The sequence below is a fragment of the Salvelinus namaycush genome, unplaced genomic scaffold, assembly GCF_016432855.1.
Source record: "Salvelinus namaycush isolate Seneca unplaced genomic scaffold, SaNama_1.0 Scaffold804, whole genome shotgun sequence".
Lineage (NCBI taxonomy): Eukaryota > Metazoa > Chordata > Actinopteri > Salmoniformes > Salmonidae > Salvelinus > Salvelinus namaycush.
The window spans coordinates 1-21404 of record NW_024061536.1 but is presented as its reverse complement, the minus strand read 5'-3'; the positions used below and the strand labels follow the sequence as shown (position 1 = coordinate 21404).

At 46.7% G+C, this 21404-nt stretch overlaps 1 protein-coding gene across 1 annotated transcript in view; it reads right to left on the bottom strand.

Moving 5' to 3' along the window:
• LOC120042919 (exocyst complex component 4-like) overlaps nt 1-20827 on the bottom strand; it is a 56225-nt gene extending 35398 nt beyond the window's left edge. Inside the window, exon 1 of the mRNA XM_038987684.1 lies at nt 18643-20827. Coding sequence (XP_038843612.1) covers nt 18643-18700 — 58 coding nt within the window. The 5' untranslated portion in view covers nt 18701-20827. The remainder of the gene's footprint in view (nt 1-18642) is intronic.
• Between the last annotated feature and the right edge of the window lie 577 nt (nt 20828-21404).

Below are 21404 nucleotides of genomic sequence, written 5' to 3'. Positions count from 1 at the left end.
TCGTCTCATGTTCCCAGTACCCTGCCTTGTCTCATGTTCCCGGTACCCTGCCTCGTCTCATGTTCCCAGTACCCTGCCTCGTCTCATGTTCCCGGTACCCTGCCTCGTCTCCATGTTCCCAGTACCCTGCCTTGTCTCCATGTCCCCAGTACCCTGCCTCGTCTCCATGTCCCCAGTACCCTGCCTCGTCTCCATGTCCCCAGTATCCTGCCTCGTCTCATATACCCAGTACCCTGTCTCGTCTCATTTTCACAGTATCCTGCCTTGTCTCCATGTCTCCAGTATCCTGCCTTGTCTCCACGTTCACAGTACCCTGCCTTGTCTCCATGTTCACAGTACCCTGCATGTTCCCAGTACCCTACATCGTCTCCATGTTCCCAGTACCCTGCCTTGTCTCCATGTTCACAGTACCCTGCCTTGTCTCCATGTCCCCAGTATCCTGCCTTGTCTCCATGTTCCCAGTATCCTGCCTTGTCTCCATGTCTTCAGTATCCTGCATGTTCCCAGTACCCTACATCATCTCCATGTTCCCAGTACCCTGCCTTGTCTCCATGTTCACAGTACCCTGCATGTTCCCAGTACCCTACATCGTCTCCATGTTCCCAGTACCCTGCCTTGTCTCCATGTCCCCAGTATCCTGCCTCGTCTCCATGTCCCCAGTATCCTGCCTTGTCTCCATGTTCCCAGTATCGTGCCTCGTCTCCATGTCCCCTAAATCGTCTCCATGTTCCCAGTATCCTGCCTCGTCTCCATGTCCCCAGTACCCTGCCTCGTCCCCATTAACCCAGTATCCTGCCTTGTCTCCATGTCTCCAGTACCCTGCCTCGTCCCCATGTCCCCAGTATCCTGCCTCGTCCCCATGTCCCCAGTATCCTGCCTTGTCCCCATTAAAGCCAAACTAAATGGCTGAAGATAAGCTGAGACCCCATTGGCTTAGACAAACACAGGGAGGCCGAGTGACACAGTCATCCAATCAACTGAGCAAACGCTGCTCACAAGCAGTGTGTGTGTGTGTGTGTGTGTGTGTGTGTGTGTGTGTGTGTGTGTGTGTGTGTGTGTGTGTGTGTGTGAGAGAGAGATAGAGAGAGAGAGAGAGAGAGAGAGAGAGAGAGAGAGAGAGAGAGAAAGAAAGAAAGAAAGAGAGATGGACATGGAGATTGCTCTTTCTATTAAGACAGGGGTGTGTGGGCACTGGCTAACTAACTGTCCTTGGGTAAATGGCCAGCTGTGTGTGTGTGTGTGTGTGTGTCTATCCTATGTGGGTGGAGGTTATTGAGAGAGATAAAGGTGCAGGGTGGACACTGAGGACAATGCTTGGAGGAGAAGAGACTAATATAGAAATGCTAATGAGTAAAGTTAACTGCTATGTGCAAAGCTCTGGAGCACTGACTGCAGTGACAGGAAGGAACAGGGGGCTGCACAGCCAAAGCAACAGGTTTCTCTACCTATGAGAGAGATGAATTTGAACTCTTAAAAATGCATCTGATGACTTTGGCGGAAATCGTGCATTGACGCCAGTTAGGTCTGCATCATTGTAGGTAAAGATCATTGAACAGGTGGTAGTCCAGTGTAAACACCGAGCAAGGCAGCCTTTAATTCTTTTCAAAAAGAGGGTATATGTTATACAGGGACTTCAACAGTTTGTGAAGGAAAACAGATCATTCAGAGCTATATACTGTAGATCAGGGTACTCAACTCTGACCCTATGAGGTCTGGAGCCTGCTGGTTTTCTGTTCTACCTAATAACTAATTGCACACACCTGGTGTCCCAGGTCTAAATCAGTCCCTGATTACAGGGGAACAGTGAATCAATGCAGCGGAACTGTCTTGGAGGTCCAGAGTTGAGTTTGAGGGCTGTGTAGCAATAGTGTTTTGATCCAACCCTAATCAAGATTCAGTTCAATAAAGTAAACATATCCAACACTTCAACATTACCTTGATGATAACAACACAACCGACTCACCCCAACAACACGTGGTAACTGCAAATAGACTAGATGTGTTTGTCTGGGGATGAAAGCCAATAGAAAAAGGAGAGGAGAAGCACATGTTGATCACACCTAGGTTGAACCAAACTCACCGTCTGTTCTCTCAGCTTTCTCCCGACATTAAGGACAAGATCATATCACATAACAAGCTTTTCAAATTCAATATTGGTGCACAATTTAAACCAACAGTATCAAAGTGATGCAAAAGGTACTCGTGGAACGGCCCTGCAATCCTCGTCTTAGATATCAGCCTGCAAAAACAAGACTTTATTTTAGTCCAAGTGTTCAGAAACCGGAAATACTGCAGTATCATTGTTAGAGATGAGTCTGAATACTGATCTCCTGACTCAGACAATTAATCATGGAACACACACCATCATTTCCTTTTGTCTTTCCACAAAGAACAAAACAAAAGAACATGGTTGCGTTGCACGAAAGAAGATTCAGTTACTTGACTTTTACAAAAGTAAAGATGAATTGTCTTGAGACGATATAACCCTAAAGCACACATTTCAATCACAATGCACAAGTCTGTTGCATGACGTTCCCTAAATAATTAGAATATTGTATAACTGCACTCTTAGAAAAAAGCATTCCAAAAGGGTATTTTGGCTGTCCCCATAGGATAACCATTTAAAGAACCCTTTTGGGTTCCAGGTAGAACTCTCTGTGAAAAGGGTTCAACATGGAAACCAAAAGGGTTCTACATGGAAACCAAAAGGGTTCTTCAAATGGTCGTCCCATGGGGACAGGTGAATAACACTTTAGATTCTAGTGTGTTCATGAAGACATTACACAAAATAAATTCAAAGCAAACAAGTGTGGGGAACTATTTATAAATTGTTCTGGTTTTAAGTGTACCAAGACTTGGCATGGGCCCTCAGATCCTGTTCTACAGCTGCACCCTTGAGAGCATCTTGACTGGCTGCATCACCACCCGGTATGGCAACTGCTTGACATCCGACCGCAAACGGCTACAGAGGGTAGTGCGTATGGCCCAGTACATCACTGGGGCCGAGCTCCATGCCATTCTGGACCTCTATACCAGGCGGTGTCAGAGGAAGGCCCTAAAAATGGTCAAAGACTCCAGCCACCCAAGTCATAGACTGTTCTCTCTGCACAACAAGAGATACCAATTCTGGCACCATCAGGACCCTGAACAGCTTCTACCCCCAAAGCCATGAAAATATTTAACCAAATCTGCACTGACCCTTTTGGCACTTACTCTTTTCACTCATCACATACGCTGCTGTTACTCTTTATTATCTATCCTGTTGCCTAGTCACTTTATCCCTACCTATGTGTACATACAGTTGAAGTCGGAAGTTTACATACACTTAGTCATTAAAACTCGTTTTTCAACCACTCCACAAACTTCTTGTTAACAAACTACAGTTTGGCAAGTCGGTTAGGACATCTACTTTGTGCATGACACAAGTAAATTTTCCAACAATTGTTTACAGACAGATTATTTCACTTAGAATTCACTGTATCACAATTCCAGTGGGTCAGAAGTTTACATACACTAAGTTGACTGTACCTTTAAACAGCTTGGAAAATTCCAGAAAATGATGTCATGGCTTCAGAAGCTTCTGATAGGCTAATTGACATCATTTGAGTCAATTGGAGGTGTACCTGCGCATGTATTTCAAGGTCTACCTTCAAACTCAGTGCCTCTTTGCTTGACATCATGGGAAAATCAAAAGAAATCAGCCAAGACCTCAGAAAAAAAACTGTAGACCTCCACAAGTCTGGTTCATCCTTGGGAGAAAATTCCAAACACCTGAAGGTACCACGTTCATCTGTACAAACAATAGTACACATGTATGAACACCATGGGACCACGCAGCCATCATACCGCTCAGGAAGGAGACGCGTTCTGTCTCCTAGAGATGAACGTACTTTGGTGTGAAAAATGCAAATCAATCCCAGAACAACAGCAAAGGACCTTGTGAAGATGCTGGAGGAAATCGGTACTAAAGTATCTATATCCACAGTAAAACAAGTCCTATATCGACATAACCTGAAAGGCCGCTCAGCAAGGAAGAAGCCACTGCTCCAAAACCGCCATAAAAAGCCAGACTATGGTTTGCAACTGCATATGGGGACAAAGATCGTACTTTTTGGAGAAATGTCCTCTGGTCTGATGAAACAAAAATAGAACTGTTTGGCCATAATGACCATCGTTATGTTTGGAGGAAAAAAGGGGAGGCTTGCAAGCCGAAGAGCACCATCCCAACCGTGAAGCACGGGGGTGGCAGCATCATGTTGTGGGGGTGCTTGCTGCAGGAGGGACTGTTGCACTTCACAAAATAGATGGCGTCATGAGGAAGGTAAATTATGTGGATATATTGAAGCAACATCTCAAGACATCAGGAAGGAAGTTAAAGCTTGGTCGCAAATGGGTCTTCCAAATGGACAATGACCCCAAGCATACTTCCAAAGTTGTGGCAAAATAGCTTAAGGACAACAAAGTCAAGGTATTGGAGTGGCCACTGTAACTAGAAGGAACTACATACTATCAGACACCCCACCGTAACTAGAAGGAAGAGAATCACCAACACCACCAATGTGGAGGACATTAGCTGCTTCTTTGCAGGTCAGCCTTTTAAATCTGTTTGTCTGAAGAGTAGACCAATTGAAGTTAAAGTCTACGGAAAAGAATGATGACAAAAAGAGAGCAAACTTTGACTAGAGTAACTAACTTTCATGTACAATAGTTGTCTCAATCACTATTTTACCTCACCTGTAAATCTCTTGTCTGCCAGGTGATGTTCGTGGGGAAGAGAACGTAACCTTGACATCCATTCAAACAATGTCCATGAGTGAGCACAACCGTCTGGCCCATGCCCTGAGAGGTATCAACCACATTGGGAGGCTGAGACTCTGTACCAGGAGGCCCGCAAGAACATGGGCACCTACACCTGGTACCACAAACTGACACACATATCACTTCCTTCTCTCCGCTATATGTCCAGTGCATAGTCTCTAACACACACTCTGCTTCTCCTTCTCACACATTTACAGATTCTTTAATATTCTTACATTGACACATCTGTCCTGTCACATACTCACCTACAAATTAATCTACAAGCACTCTCTTCCTCTCTCTCCCTCCTAGGTGTTTGTGTCCAGGGACTACGTTCCTCACGCCGTTGGCCCAGACGCCATGGCCCGGCAGCTTGGCCGTTACCCTGGCTATGATAAGAAGATTGATCCAAGCATTGCCAACACGTATTGCTACAGCAGCGTACCGCTTTGCCCACCTGGCCATGTTGTCCCGCCTGGACAACAACTACAGGGAGAATGGCAGGTTCCCCAGTGTGCCCCTGTTCAAGGTCCTCTCCACCCCCTGGAGGCTGGTGTTTCAGGGTGACTGTTGGTGGGACACATAAAGATGCTTTGCAGACCCTTTGCCAGTTGTAAACAAATGCACTTCCTGGATACTTAACAGTCTATGCTGGGGGAAAGGTGAAATGTGTAAACACTGTTGTGGCCTGGCTGGTCTAGTGGTAATGACGCAGCCTCTGGCACACACGTCTACAGTGTCAGCATAGGTTAGAATCCGGCATAGGTTAGAATCCGGCATAGGTTAGAATCCGGCATAGGTTAGAATCCGGCATAGGTTAGAATCCGGCATAGGTTAGAATCCGATCCTACCCCCATTTGACACAACCTCTACCTTTCCCACTGCCATCTTCTCGATCTGTTCAATGAAGTCAGAAAACACCTTAATATATATATATTTTTTTTATTAATGTAAACATCCTATTCTCTCTCAGTCCTCCTTTAGGTGGTATCACCGAGGCTTGGGCGATATAACGTTTATACCATATACCGGGGTATACGGTATGACAACACACATCCTTTAACCTCAGAATCACTTGACTGATTTAACCATAAATAGAAAAATCCAGTAGCCAACACTACGCCACCTTTTAAACAGGAGGTGAAGTCCTCGGGACAAATAGTGTGTTCATGTGGTGTCTGAGTTATCGGAAATACGAGACTCCGACTGGGACGTTTCACTTGAACGGCCCTCCAAGTTGTAATTACAAGTCGGAAAGTCTGAGAAAATTACACTGCTACATATCAACACACTTGATATGTAGCATTGTTGATATGTAGCTAATTTGACTATATTGACCATGTTTGCAACCTAGTTAACTTAATTATTCGAAACTTTAGTTAGCTCACATAGCTAGCTAAAATCTCATTGGTTGAAGAATTGTTCCAACCGGGATGTTTCCCACGAGCACATGAATGGTAAATAAACTAACACATCACACAGGTTCTTTAAAGGGGCAATCAGCAGTTTCTACATCCATTTTTGGACTTATATACAGTGGGGAGAACAAGTATTTGATACACTGCCGATTTTGCAGGTTTTCCTACTTACAAAGCATGTAGAGGTCTGTAATTTTTTTATCATAGGTACACTTCAACTGTGAGAGACGGAATCTAAAACAAAAATCCAGAAAATCACATTGTATGATTTTTAAGTAATTAATTTGCATTTTATTGCATGACCTTGCAACAAAGAGTTCACAGACAACGGGTGCGAGCTGTGTGCCCAGGCAGGTCACCTGTGATACAAGTCAGTATTCAACATCCATCCATGTCTGAGGATGTTGAGAGATGACGTGGAAACCAGTCACTAGGGGCAACAGTGAGCGCCGTTACCATCAAGAAGGTTTTGGTTATGCGAGGGCGTTGTGGACGGGGATGGCGGTAAGCATCTGTTCCAAACAGACCAAAGGTTCCAAACAGACCAAAGGTTCCAAACAGACCAAAGGTTCCAAACAGACCAAAGGTTCCAAACAGACCAAAGGTTGCATGTTTGAATCCAGTCATAGAAAGTAGTTGTTGATATTATTTGTTTTCAGCCTAACCCAAACCCTTACCATAACCATTCAGAGTTAATGTCTAACCTTCAGAATCCGGAGTTGATGCCTAAACTTAACTCTAAACATTTTGACATTTCAGGTGTAGAACTTTGCAAACAACATCTAATTCTGATGTGAGACTGTGAGAGCTTGTTTGTGTGCCACGGCGTGTGTATGTTGTGTATAAACACCTGAGTGTGTGTGTATATGTATGTAAACACCTGTGTGTGTGTGTGTGTGTGTGTGTGTGTGTGTGTGTGTGTGTGTGTGTGTGTGTGTGTGTGTGTGTGTGTGTGTGTGTGTGTGTTGTGTGTAAACACCTGTGTGTGTGTGTGTGTGTGTGTGTGTGTGTGTGTGTGTGTGTGTGTGTGTGTGTGTGTGTGTGTGTGTGTGTGTGTGTGTGTTAAAGTAACTGCATTGTGTGATTCCTCCAGTGCATTTCACATAATGTCTTTGGCAGCTCTGGGGAGGAAAGCCTAACAGCAGGAAGTCTCACCAGGGGAACACAGTACGCCTCAGCCTGTCACACTTTGATGATGCGATCAAGACTCCACGGCATGGGGCCACCAATTTAGAGGCAGGAACAGAGGAACTTGCGCTCTTTCTGACTGACAGCCTTCCATACCTCCCATCTATGTCAACTTTCCCTCTCTAATCTCTTTGGATTCAGTCTGTCTCTCTCTCCCTGTGTCTCTCTCCCTGCGTCTCTCTCTCTCTCTGTCGGTCTCTCTCTCCGCCGGTCTCTCTCTCTCCGCCGGTCTCTCTCTCTCCGCCGGTCTCTCTCTCTCCGCCGGTCTCTCTCTCTGTCGGTCTCTCTCTCTGTCGGTCTCTCTCTCTGTCGGTCTCTCTCTCCTAGTATGTGAGGTCTTTGTAAATATATGTGTGTGTTTTTGTTTATGCGTGTTTGTGTGAGTGTGTAGTGTGTGTACTGTATAGTGTGTAGTGCTTATCCAATTATTTTCCAATCCCATCTAAGGGAGGCGTCTGTTCCTTGCCATCTGCAGGAGATGAGGGTGGCACACATTAAGGGAGAGACGGGGGGCAGATCAATGGCACACACACACAAACATGCACACACACGCAGACACACAGGATAAATACTCTAGTGCTCTGGCTGGTCAATGACAGGAAAGCTAACAGAGAACAAAGAGAGAGAACATGAAAGAAACAACTATGAGTTGATGCCTCCTGTCTGAACCAGTTCAATGTGGTGCAGAACTTTCCATTGACTCGTCGGTCTGCTCTTTCCAGACCTCCAGCAGAGAGGAGGAAGAGAAAGGGAAGAAGAAGAGAGGGAGGGTTTATCCTGGAGGGGTGGAGTGAAGTCATGAATGATGCATAGGGACTGGTGTTAATTATTCTGTGTGTGGAATGGGACAGACATCTGCACTAAGATAGAGAAAGAGAGAGAAGGTGGGGGGGGGGGGGGGGTGGAGAGAGGAGAAAGAGTGGGGAGAAGGATGGAAGGAGGGGAGAGAGAGAGGGGAATGGAAGGGGAGAGAGATGAGAGAGATAAGGATGGAAGGAGGGGAGAGAGAGAGAGATAGATAGGGGAATGGAAGCGGAGAGAGAGGAGAGAGGGAAGGATGGAAGGAGGGTGGGATGAAGGTAGAGAGAGAGAGAGAGAGAGAGAAAGAGGGAAAGAGAATGATGAGAGAGATGGGATGTGTCTATGCTTATGTATGCCTGAGAGACAGCCTGGGAGTATGTGAGAAATAAAGACTCAGTGAATAAAACACTAGACATGCATGTGTAAAACAGAAAGGTAAAAGTATTCAAGGTATCAAGGGAACCATTAGAGCTGTTCAGGCTTGTATTGTGTGTTGGAGAAAGAAAGTAGACCACTGACTATGCAAATACTTCCTACTGCTAGAGGGAGCAGCCCACCACTTGCTCAGGTCAAGGTAAAAAAAAATCCCCCCTCATCCTCCCTCCCCGTCTCTACCTCACAGGCAAATCCCCCCCTAACTCCAAAATCCTGCCTATGCTTGCAAAAAGAACACGCGGTCAAAGAACAACTCTCCCCCAGGACAGCATGGTTCTATAGTACCTCATTACAGAGAGTTGAGCAGCGGAGCGCAGCACAGCTAGATACGTCCTAAACGGCACCCCATTCCCTATATAGTGCACTCCTTTTGACCAGGGCCCATAGGGATCAGGTCAAGAGTAGTCCACTATGTGGTGCCGGGGTAGCCAACCCTGTTCCTGCAGTGTCAGAGCTACAGCAGGATGTTGTTCCAACTAGGCTTCATACCTGACCAACTGAGATAATTGATCAGTTCAGTGATTGTCTAAATTATACACACCTGCTCTTCCAGGTCAGTTAAACCAAGAACAGGGTTGACTTCCCCTGATGTAGGGAGTAGGGTGCTATCTACCTCTGATGTAGGGAGTAGGGTACTATCTACCTCTGATGTAGGGAGTAGGGTACTATCTATCTCTGATGTAGGGAGTAGGGTACTATCTACCTCTGATGTAGGGAGTAGGGTGCTATCTACCTCTGATGTATGAAGTAGGGTACTATCTACCTCTGATGTAGGGAGTAGGGTGCTATCTACCTCTGATGTAGGGAGTAGGGTACTATCTACCTCTGATGTAGGGAGTAGGGTACTACTATCTACCTCTGATGTAGGGAGTAGGGTACTACTATCTACCTCTGATGTAGGGAGTAGGGTACTATCTACCCCTGATGTAGGGAGTAGGGTACTATCTACCTCTGATGTAGGGAGTAGGGTACTACTATCTACCTCTGATGTAGGGAGTAGGGTGCTATCTACCTCTGATGTAGGATGTAGGGTACTATCTACCCCTGATGTAGGGAGTAGGGTGCTATCTACCCCTGATGTAGGGAGTAGGGTACTATCTACCCCTGATGTAGGGAGTAGGGTACTATCTACCTCTGATGTAGGGAGTAGGGTACTATCTATCTCTGATGTAGGGAGTAGGGTGCTATCTGCCCCTGATGTAGGGAGTAGGGTACTATCTACCTCTGATGTAGGGAGTAGGGTACTATCTATCTCTGATGTAGGGAGTAGGGTGCTATCTACCTCTGATGTAGGGAGTAGGGTACTATCTACCCCTGATGTAGGGAGTAGGGTACTATCTACCTCTGATGTAGGGAGTAGGGTACTATCTATCTCTGATGTAGGGAGTAGGGTACTATCTACCTCTGATGTAGGGAGTAGGGTACTATCTACCTCTAATGTAGGGAGTAGGGTACTATCTACCTCTGACGTAGGGAGTAGGGCACTATCTACCTCTGATGTAGGGAGTAGGGTACTATCTACCTCTAATGTAGGGAGTAGGGTACTATCTACCTCTAATGTAGGGAGTAGGGTACTATCTACCTCTGACGTAGGGAGTAGGGTACTATCTACCTCTGACGTAGGGAGTAGGGTACTATCTACCCCTGACGTAGGGAGTAGGGTACTATCTACCTCTGATGTAGGGAGTAGGGTACTATCTACCTCTGATTTAGGGAGTAGGGTACTATCTACCCCTGATGTAGGGAGTAGGGTACTATCTACCCCTGATGTAGGGAGTAGGGTACTATCTACCTCTGACGTAGGGAGTAGGGTACTATCTACCTCTGACGTAGGGAGTAGGGTACTATCTACCTCTGATGTAGGTAGTAGGGTACTACTATCTACCTCTGATGTAGGGTGCTATCTACCTCTGATGTAGGGAGTAGGGTACTATCTACCTCTGATGTAGGGAGTAGGGTACTATCTACCTCTGATGTAGGGAGTAGGGTACTATCTACCTCTGATGTAGGGAGTAGGGTACTATCTACCTCTGATGTAGGGAGTAGGGTACTATCTACCTCTGAAGTAGGGAGTAGGGTACTATCTACCTCTGACGTAGGGAGTAGGGTACTATCTACCTCTGACGTAGGGAGTAGGGTACTATCTACCCCTGACGTAGGGAGTAGGGTACTATCTACCTCTGATGTAGGGAGTAGGGTACTATCTACCTCTGATGTAGGGTGCTATCTACCTCTGATTTAGGGAGTAGGGTACTATCTACCCCTGATGTAGGGAGTAGGGTACTATCTACCCCTGATGTAGGGAGTAGGGTACTATCTACCTCTGACGTAGGGAGTAGGGTACTATCTACCTCTGATGTAGGTAGTAGGGTACTACTATCTACCTCTGATGTAGGGTGCTATCTACCTCTGATGTAGGGAGTAGGGTACTATCTACCTCTGATGTAGGGAGTAGGGTACTATCTACCTCTGATGTAGGGAGTAGGGTGCTATCTACCTCTGATGTAGGGAGTAGGGTGCTATCTACCTCTGATGTAGGGAGTAGGGTGCTATCTACCTCTGATGTAGGGAGTAGGGTACTATCTACCCCTGATGTAGGGAGTAGGGTACTATCTACCTCTGACGTAGGGAGTAGGGTACTATCTACCTCTGATGTAGGGAGTAGGGTACTATCTACCCCTGATGTAGGGAGTAGGGTACTATCTACCTCTGATGTAGGGAGTAGGGTACTATCTACCTCTGATGTAGGGAGTAGGGCACTATCTACCTCTAATGTAGGGAGTAGGGTGCTATCTACCTCTGATGTAGGGAGTAGGGTACTATCTACCCCTGATGTAGGGAGTAGGGTACTACTATCTACCTCTGATGTAGGGAGTAGGGTGCTATCTACCTCTGATGTAGGGAGTAGGGTACTATCTACCTCTGATGTAGGGAGTAGGGCACTATCTACCTCTAATGTAGGGAGTAGGGTACTATCTACCTCTGATGTAGGGAGTAGGGTACTATCTACCCCTGATGTAGGGAGTAGGGTACTATCTACCTCTGATGTAGGGAGTAGGGTACTATCTACCCCTGATGTAGGGAGTAGGGTACTATCTACCTCTGATGTAGGGAGTAGGGTACTATCTACCTCTGACGTAGGGAGTAGGGTACTATCTACCTCTGATGTAGGTAGTAGGGTACTACTATCTACCTCTGATGTAGGGTGCTATCTACCTCTGATGTAGGGAGTAGGGTACTATCTACCTCTGATGTAGGGAGTAGGGTACTATCTACCTCTGATGTAGGGAGTAGGGTACTATCTACCTCTGATGTAGGGAGTAGGGCACTATCTACCTCTAATGTAGGGAGTAGGGTGCTATCTACCTCTGATGTAGGGAGTAGGGTACTATCTACCCCTGATGTAGGGAGTAGGGTACTACTATCTACCTCTGATGTAGGGAGTAGGGTGCTATCTACCTCTGATGTAGGGAGTAGGGTGCTATCTACCTCTGATGTAGGGAGTAGGGTACTATCTACCTCTGATGTAGGGAGTAGGGTACTATCTACCTCTGATGTAGGGAGTAGGGCACTATCTACCTCTAATGTAGGGAGTAGGGTACTATCTACCTCTGATGTAGGGAGTAGGGTACTATCTACCCCTGATGTAGGGAGTAGGGTACTATCTACCTCTGATGTAGGGAGTAGGGTACTATCTACCTCTGATGTAGGGAGTAGGGTACTATCTACCTCTGATGTAGGTAGTAGGGTACTATCTACCTCTGATGTAGGTAGTAGGGTACTCTCTACCCCTGATGTAGGGAGTAGGGTACTATCTACCCTTGATGTAGGGAGTAGGGTACTATCCACCTCTGATGTAGGGAGTAGGGTGCTATCTACCTCTGATGTAGGGAGTAGGGTGCTATCTACCTCTGATGTAGGGAGTAGGGTACTATCTACCCCTGATGTAGGGAGTAGGGTGCTATCTGCCCCTGATGTAGGGAGTAGGGTACTATCTACCTCTGATGTAGGGAGTAGGGTACTATCTATCTCTGATGTAGGGAGTAGGGTGCTATCTACCTCTGATGTAGGGAGTAGGGTACTATCTACCCCTGATGTAGGGAGTAGGGTACTATCTACCTCTGATGTAGGGAGTAGGGTACTATCTATCTCTGATGTAGGGAGTAGGGTACTATCTACCTCTGATGTAGGGAGTAGGGTACTATCTACCTCTAATGTAGGGAGTAGGGTACTATCTACCTCTGACGTAGGGAGTAGGGCACTATCTACCTCTGACGTAGGGAGTAGGGTACTATCTACCCCTGAGGTAGGGAGTAGGGTACTATCTACCTCTGATGTAGGGAGTAGGGTACTATCTACCTCTGATGTAGGGAGTAGGGTACTATCTACCTCTGATGTAGGGAGTAGGGTGCCATTTGAGACGCAGATCTAGAGTGCATGCTGTCTGGAGGCAGGAGAAGCATGGCTGCCTCGGATTTGAACTAACGCAAACGTGAAACTGACCTGCAGATCACTGGAGACACACACACACACACACACACATACACACACACACACACACACACACACACACACACACACACACACACACACGACACACACACACACGACACACACACACACGCAGGCACACACACACACAAACACACACGCCACACACACACACACACAGGCACACACGAGACACACACACACATGCAGGCACACACACACACACGCAGGCACACACACACGAGAGACACACACACACACACACACACACACGAGACACACACACACGAGACAAACACACACACACACGAGACACACACACACGCAGGCACACACACACACAAAGGCACACACACACCACGAGACACACACACACACAAAGGCACACACACACGAGACACACACACACACACACACACAAGACACACACACACGAGACACACACACACACGAGACACACACACACACACGAGACACACACACACGAGACACACTGGAGCAAAGACTACAGTCGGCCTGTTATAAAATAATCACCATCAACTGCCCACTGAACGCAGCTATTGAAGAAATAAAGATGCACATGTACAGACATAACATAGTTAATCCATAAGGCAGGAGGAGGTGTGGTATATGGCCATTATACCACGGCTAAGGGCTGTTCTTCAGCACAACACATTGCAGAGTGTCTGGACACAGCCCTTAGCCGTGGTATAATGGCCATATAACACAAACCCCCCAATTAGAGCAGTAAAAAAATTCATGTTTTGTCATTCCCGTGGTATAAGGACTGATATACCACAGCTGTCAGCCAATCAGCCTCCAGGGCTCAAACCACCCAGTTTATAATAGGGCGTATACCATGGGTATGACATAACATTTATTTTTACTGCTCTAATTACGTTGGTAACCAGTTTATAATAGCAATAAGGCACCTCAGGGGTTTGTGATATATGGTCAATGTATCCCGGCACTCCACATTGCGTCATGAGTAAGAACAGCCCTTAGCCGTGGTATATTGGACATACCACACCCCCCCTCACGCTTTTTGCTTAAATATACCACAGCTGTCAGCCAATCAGCAGTCAGGGCTCGAACCACCCAATTTATATAAAAAATAAAACACTCACTCACACAAACAGATGAATGAAACATTAAAACACATGACATGACAGCCAAGACAGAAATGACAGCCAAGACAGAGATGACAGCCAAAACAGAGATGACAGCCAAGACAGAGATGACAGCCAGACATACATGAAAGACATGACAGTCAGACAGACATGAAAGACATGACAGTCAGACAGACATGACAGTCAGACAGACATGACAGTCAGACAGATATGACAGCCAGACAGACATGTCAGTCAGACAGACATGTCAGTCAGACAGACAGACAGACAGATAGCCAGACAGACAGTCAGACAGACAGACATGACAGTCAGACAGACAGACATGACAGTCAGACAGACATGATAGACAGACAGACATGACAGCCAGACATACATATAGCTAGACAGACAGATAGCCAGACATACAGATAGCCACAGACAGATAGCCAGACAGAAAGATAACTAGACAGACAGATAGCTAGACAGACAGACAGCTCGACAGACAGACAGCTAGACAGACAGCAGACAGACAGCTAGACAGACAGACAGCTAGACAGAGAGACAGATAGCTAGACAGACAGACATCTAGACAGACAGCTAGACAGCTAGACAGACAGACAGACAGATAGCTAGACAGACAGACAGATAGCTAGACAGACAGACAGACAGCTCAACAGACAGACAGCTAGACAGACAGACAGACAGATAGCTAGACAGACAGACAGACAGATAGCCAGACACAGACAGACAGACAGACAGACAGACAGACAGACAGACAGACAGACATACAGACAGACAGACACAGACAGCTAGACAGACAGCTAGACAGACAGACAGCTCGACAGACAGCTAGACAGACAGACAGCTCGACAGACAGCTAGACAGACAGCTAGACAGACAGACAGCTCGACAGACAGACAGCTCGACAGACAGCTAGACAGACAGACAGACAGACAGACAGACAGACAGCTCGACAGACAGACAGACAGAGACAGATCCAGTTTTTAGAAACCTACACATACAGCTGTTCTCAACAGAAAGCGGCTATCACGTCGGCAGGTGCCCTCAGTGTGCGTGTTGTGTGTTGTGTGTGTGTCAACTCAGGTAAATATTGTCTGAGAGGATTAGGCGTCCAGAGCGGCGCCCAAATGGGCGATAAGACCCTCGCCCTTGCCACCCTCACGGCCAATCACCATTAGAGTACACACACACACACACTGGATGACCGCTGTCTCTCTGTCATATCAAACACACACCATGCACACACGATTGTTTAATCAAATTAAGATTAAATTAAGATTCAGCAGCGTCTTGACAGAGGCAGTGTGTATTTATCATGCTAATCTTCTCCCTGCCTTATCCCTGCGTGTGCGTGTGTGTGTGTGTGTGTGTGTGTGTGTGTGTGTGTGTTTTACAGATGCAGCCCAGCCACAGACATTGGGAGGTGATTATAGGAAATGTCCATCTTAGAGTGATTTCTCTGGGTCGATCTACCTCCTGCATACGAGGCTGGGCATTGTCCGTTTACATGTTATATTTAACCTTTACTTAACTCAGTTAGTTAGTCAGTTAAGAACAAATTATTATTTACAATGACAGCCTACCCCGGCCAAACCCAGACAACACTGGGCCAACTGTGCGCCGCCCTATCTGACTCCCAATCACAGTCGGTTGTGATACAGCCTGGAAACGAACCAGGGTCTGTAGTGACGCCTCTAGCACTGAGATGCAGCGCCACTCCTTTGGGGGGCCGATGTTGGTTGTGTAAATAACTTGGCTGATAGATTAACAGTCAGCTCTAATGTAGCCAGTATAGCAGAGCATCAGCGTGCTGTACCAGCTGTATATGGAGGTTTAACAGTCAGCTCTAATGTAGCCAGTATAGCAGAGCATCAGCGTGCTGTACCAGCTGTATATGGAGGTTTAACAGTCAGCTCTAATGTAGCCAGTATAGCAGAGCATCAGCGTGCTGTACCAGCTGTATATGGAGGTTTAACAGTCAGCTCTAATGTAGCCAGTATAGCAGAGCATCAGCGTGCTGTACCAGCTGTATATGGAGGTTTAACAGTCAGCTCTAATGTAGCCAGTATAGCAGAGCATCAGCGTGCTGTACCAGCTGTATATGGAGGTTCACAGATCACACGTTAACTCCGCTTACGCCGGTCCCCTGTTAGTCCAACAGTTATGGCTCTTAATATGATTCAATACAGAATACATCTGTTGGCACTAATATCACTTCATAGTGCTCTGCCCTCCTCTTTTAAACAACGCTCCAACTGAAACACACAGGAAGGACAATGACACCGCAGTCCCACACTTCCTGCCTGAAACAGCCCTATCAGAGAATGAGGAGAACAACAGAAATAAGCTTGGTGTTTAATGCATGTAATGTTGATAGTTAATTATCCAATACATTAAATCAATCAATCAAGTGATGTGGTTTCACGTAAACACTTTATGCATCGTAATGCTTTAAGGTAGAAAGCTCAATGACTAAACTCTATGACTCTGGTCCTGTCTGTCTCAAGGTCGTTCATTCGTTCCACTACCGTGGAGGAACACGGGTGGTACAGGACCTCGCCACACTCCAAAGGACAGCCGGCCCGACTGAAAGACTCGTTCATCTAGCACGGCCATCACACCGCAGAGAGAGAAGAAAACGTGTACGAGTCGAGGAAGACAAGAGAAAGAAAATGACTTGTCCATACCTGACTGGCTCTGTAATATGAAATCCAATTTAGGGAAGAAGGGGGAAACGGAGAGATAAGAAGAAGGGAGTTTTTTTTCTCTCCCTCCGCCGCCCCGCGCCGAGCCCCATCAACCTAGGCAAACACTAAATAATGAACAATACTGTGGCTGTCCCGCCACGATAAAACACACTCCATTAATGCCACTCGGCAGAATTAATGATAATTATGCCACGTTTGCCGCCCGTTCTCTTATTGAATTCTTATCTGAGCTGCCGAGGAGGAATGAATAGCGCTCCCACTGTCTCCCCCCCCCCCCCCCCCCCCCCAAAAAAAAACCAATAGAAAGAAAATCCCTCATTTAAGTCGTTCAGAAAAGGGAAGTTCACAGAGGAAATTGGAACTTTTATAGGTGTAAAATGAAGGAGGTGACATGGGACGCAACAGAGGAAGAAGTCACTTTCATGCTCTGGAACAGGTGATCACAACACTGAGTTTAAGATGGGCTGTGTCCTTTCTACGTGTGTGTGTGTGTGTGTGTGTGTGTGTGTGTGTGTGTGTGTGTGTGTGTGTGTGTGTGTTCTGATGATGACAATGGAACACACAGCCATTATCAGTAATAAATGAGGTCTCTGTAAAGACAGTGAGTAAAAGGTCTTTGACAGTTCTGAAACCAACCACACACACTTCCAGGGCTAATTAGAGCGTGTATAAAGTGGTGTTTGTGTCTGGAAGCCCTCCTACCTGGCTCTAATTAGACGGTGGTAATTCACTCAGACAAACTCTTCATGACAGAGAGGAAAACTACTGCTGTGTGTGTGTGTGTGTGTGTGTGTGTGTGTGTGTGTGAGAGACTGAGAGAATAAATAACTTCAGCTACTAATCATGACTGTTCAGGTGTCAGACTACAGTGTGTGTACATATACATGCCATTGGGAGTGGATGTGTATACTAGTGGCAGTATGTACAGTCATTAGAACAGACGTTGCACAGTCCATGTTAGCATTATGGAACCTCTGCTTGTGTTGTATACTGTTCATTCATTGGCTGTGTAGGACAGGTGTTGAACAAGCAGCCCTTCAGTCCACACACACACACCTCCCCCCCGCACCCTCCTCACGCACATCCCACCAACCCTGCATGAATGCAAGCCATAAGGTGTGTGCCCCTGCCTCTGTGCGTGCCTGCCTCTGTGCGTGCGCCTGCCTCTGTGCGTGCGCCTGCCTCTGTGCGTGCGCCTGCCTCTGTGCGTGCGCCTGCCTCTGTGCGTGCGCCTGCCTCTGTGCGTGCGCCTGCCTCTGTGCGTGCGCCTGCCTCTGTGCGTGCGCCTGCCTCTGTGCGTGCGCCTGCCTCTGTGCGTGCGCCTGCCTCTGTGCGTGCGCCTGCCTCTGTGCGTGCGCCTGCCTCTGTGCGTGCGCCTGCCTCCTTGATTTATTCCCAGATAAATTGTCCTGATATGACCCATACCAGCTCACTGTCTGTAAACTGATTTAACTTGTAATATATGCTGGCTCCTTTCCTGTTTCAAATTTGTTACGGGGAACGTATATATTTCCCAAATTGACCTTCTCCTGTAACATACAGTATATATATATGTAACACATGTAAGCCCTTTACTATTGCCCTTCTGCGCGCGCGCACCTGCCTCTGCGTGTGTGTGTGTGTGTGTGTGTGTGTGCGTGCGTGCGTGCGTGCGTGCGTGCGTGTGTATACTCACTGGCGGCGTGGGGCAGGTTGATGAAGAAGCCTTTGAGTCTGGAGGCCAGCCACTCCATGCTCTCCTGCAGGTTGGCCAGGGCCTTCAGGTCGCTCACGTCACGCAGGATCTCGTTCTGCGGGATCAGCTTGTCACCCAGGTTACCCGTCAGCACCTCTGACTCCTTGGCAAATGCCGCCCTGGATCGGTGGGAATGGAGGAGAAGAGAGGAAACGAAAAAAGTTATATTAGACAAAAATCTGTCAATTTGACATGTTCTAGACAGGTTCTAAAATGGTCATGAGAGTAGTTAGAACGAACTGCCTGATATTCAAACAAGGGCTAGCCTGGTCCCAGATCTGTTTGAACTAACTGCCTGATATTCAAACAAGGGTTAGCCTGGTCCCAGATCAGTTAGAACGAACTGCCTGATATTCAAACAAGGGTTAGCCTGGTCCCAGATCTGTTTGAACTAACTGCCTGATATTCAAACAAGGGTTAGCCTGGTCCCAGATCTGTTTGAACTAAGTGCCTGATATTCAAACAAGGGCTAGCCTGGTCCCAGATCTGTTTGAACTAACTGCCTGATATTCAAACAAGGGTTAGCCTGGTCCCAGATCTGTTTGAACTAAGTGCCTGATATTCAAACAAGGGCTAGCCTGGTCCCAGATCTGTTTGAACTAACTGCCTGATATTCAAACAAGGGCTAGCCTGGTCCCAGATCTGTTTGAACTAACTGCCTGATATTCAAACAAGGGTTAGCCTGGTCCCAGATCTGTTTGAACTAACTGCCTGATATTCAAACAAGGGCTAGCCTGGTCCCAGATCTGTTTGAACTAACTGCCTGATATTCAAACAAGGGTTAGCCTGGTCCCAGATCTGTTTGAACTAAGTGCCTGATATTCAAACAAGGGCTAGCCTGGTCCCAGATCTGTTTGAACTAAGTGCCTGATATTCAAACAAGGGTTAGCCTGGTCCCAGATCTGTTTGAACTAACTGCCTGATATTCAAACAAGGGTTAGCCTGGTCCCAGATCTGTTTGAACTAAGTGCCTGATATTCAAACAAGGGCTAGCCTGGTCCCAGATCAGTTAGAACGAACTGCCTGATATTCAAACAAGGGTTAGCCTGGTCCCAGATCTGTTTGAACTAACTGCCTGATATTCAAACAAGGGTTAGCCTGGTCCCAGATCTGTTTGAACTAAGTGCCTGATATTCAAACAAGGGCTAGCCTGGTCCCAGATCTGTTTGAACTAAGTGCCTGATATTCAAACAAGGGTTAGCCTGGTCCCAGATCTGTTTGAACAAACTGCCTGATATTCAAACAAGGGTTAGCCTGGTCCCAGATCTGTTTGAACTAAGTGCCTGATATTCAAACAAGGGTTAGCCTGGTCCCAGATCTGTTTGAACTAACTGCCTGATATTCAAACAAGGGCTAGCCTGGTCCCAGATCTGTTTGAACAAACTGCCTGATATTCAAACAAGGGCTAGCCTGGTCCCAGATCTGTTTGAACTAAGTGCCTGATATTCAAACAAGGGCTAGCCTGGTCCCAGATCTGTTTGAACTAAGTGCCTGATATTCAAACAAGGGTTAGCCTGGTCCCAGATCTGTTTGAACTAAGTGCCTGATATTCAAACAAGGGTTAGCCTGGTCCCAGATCTGTTTGAACTAACTGCCTGATATTCAAACAAGGGCTAGCCTGGTCCCAGATCTGTTTGAACTAACTGCCTGATATTCAAACAAGGGCTAGCCTGGTCCCAGATCTGTTTGAACTAAGTGCCTGATATTCAAACAAGGGCTAGCCTGGTCCCAGATCTGTTTGAACTAACTGCCTGATATTCAAACAAGGGCTAGCCTGGTCCCAGATCTGTTTGAACTAAGTGCCTGATATTCAAACAAGGGTTAGCCTGGTCCCAGATCTGTTTGAACTAAGTGCCTGATATTCAAACAAGGGCTAGCCTGGTCCCAGATCTGTTTGAACTAAGTGCCTGATATTCAAACAAGGGCTAGCCTGGTCCCAGATCTGTTTTAACTAAGTGCCTGATATTCAAACAAGGGCTAGCCTGGTCCCAGATCTGTTTGAACTAAGTGCCTGATATTCAAACAAGGGCTAGCCTGGTCCCAGATCTGTTTGAACTAAGTGCCTGATATTCAAACAAGGGCTAGCCTGGTCCCAGATCTGTTTGAACTAAGTGCCTGATATTCAAACAAGGCTAGCCTGGTCCCAGATCTGTTTGAACTAAGTGCCTGATATTCAAACAAGGGTTAGCCTGGTCCCAGATCTGTTTGAACTAAGTGCCTGATATTCAAACAAGGTTAGCCTGGTCCCAGATCTGTTTGAACTAACTGCCTGATATTCAAACAAGGGTTAGCCTGGTCCCAGATCTGTTTGAACTAAGTGCCTGATATTCAAACAAGGGTTAGCCTGGTCCCAGATCTGTTTGAACTAACTGCCTGATATTCAAACAAGGGCTAGCCTGGTCCCAGATCTGTTTGAACTAACTGCCTGATATTCAAACAAGGTTAGCCTGGTCCCAGATCTGTTTGAACTAAGTGCCTGATATTCAAACAAGGGCTAGCCTGGTCCCAGATCTGTTTGAACTAACTGCCTGATATTCAAACAAGGGTTAGCCTGGTCCCAGATCTGTTTGTACCGTCTTTCCAAATCCTTTGGTCATTGTTTGGCTTCATAATGACAACAGGAGATAGGAAGCTCTGGGACCAGGGTAGAGAGAGAAGGGTTTCTCTTTGGATATAGGAGATGGAAAGCTTGGGACCAGGGT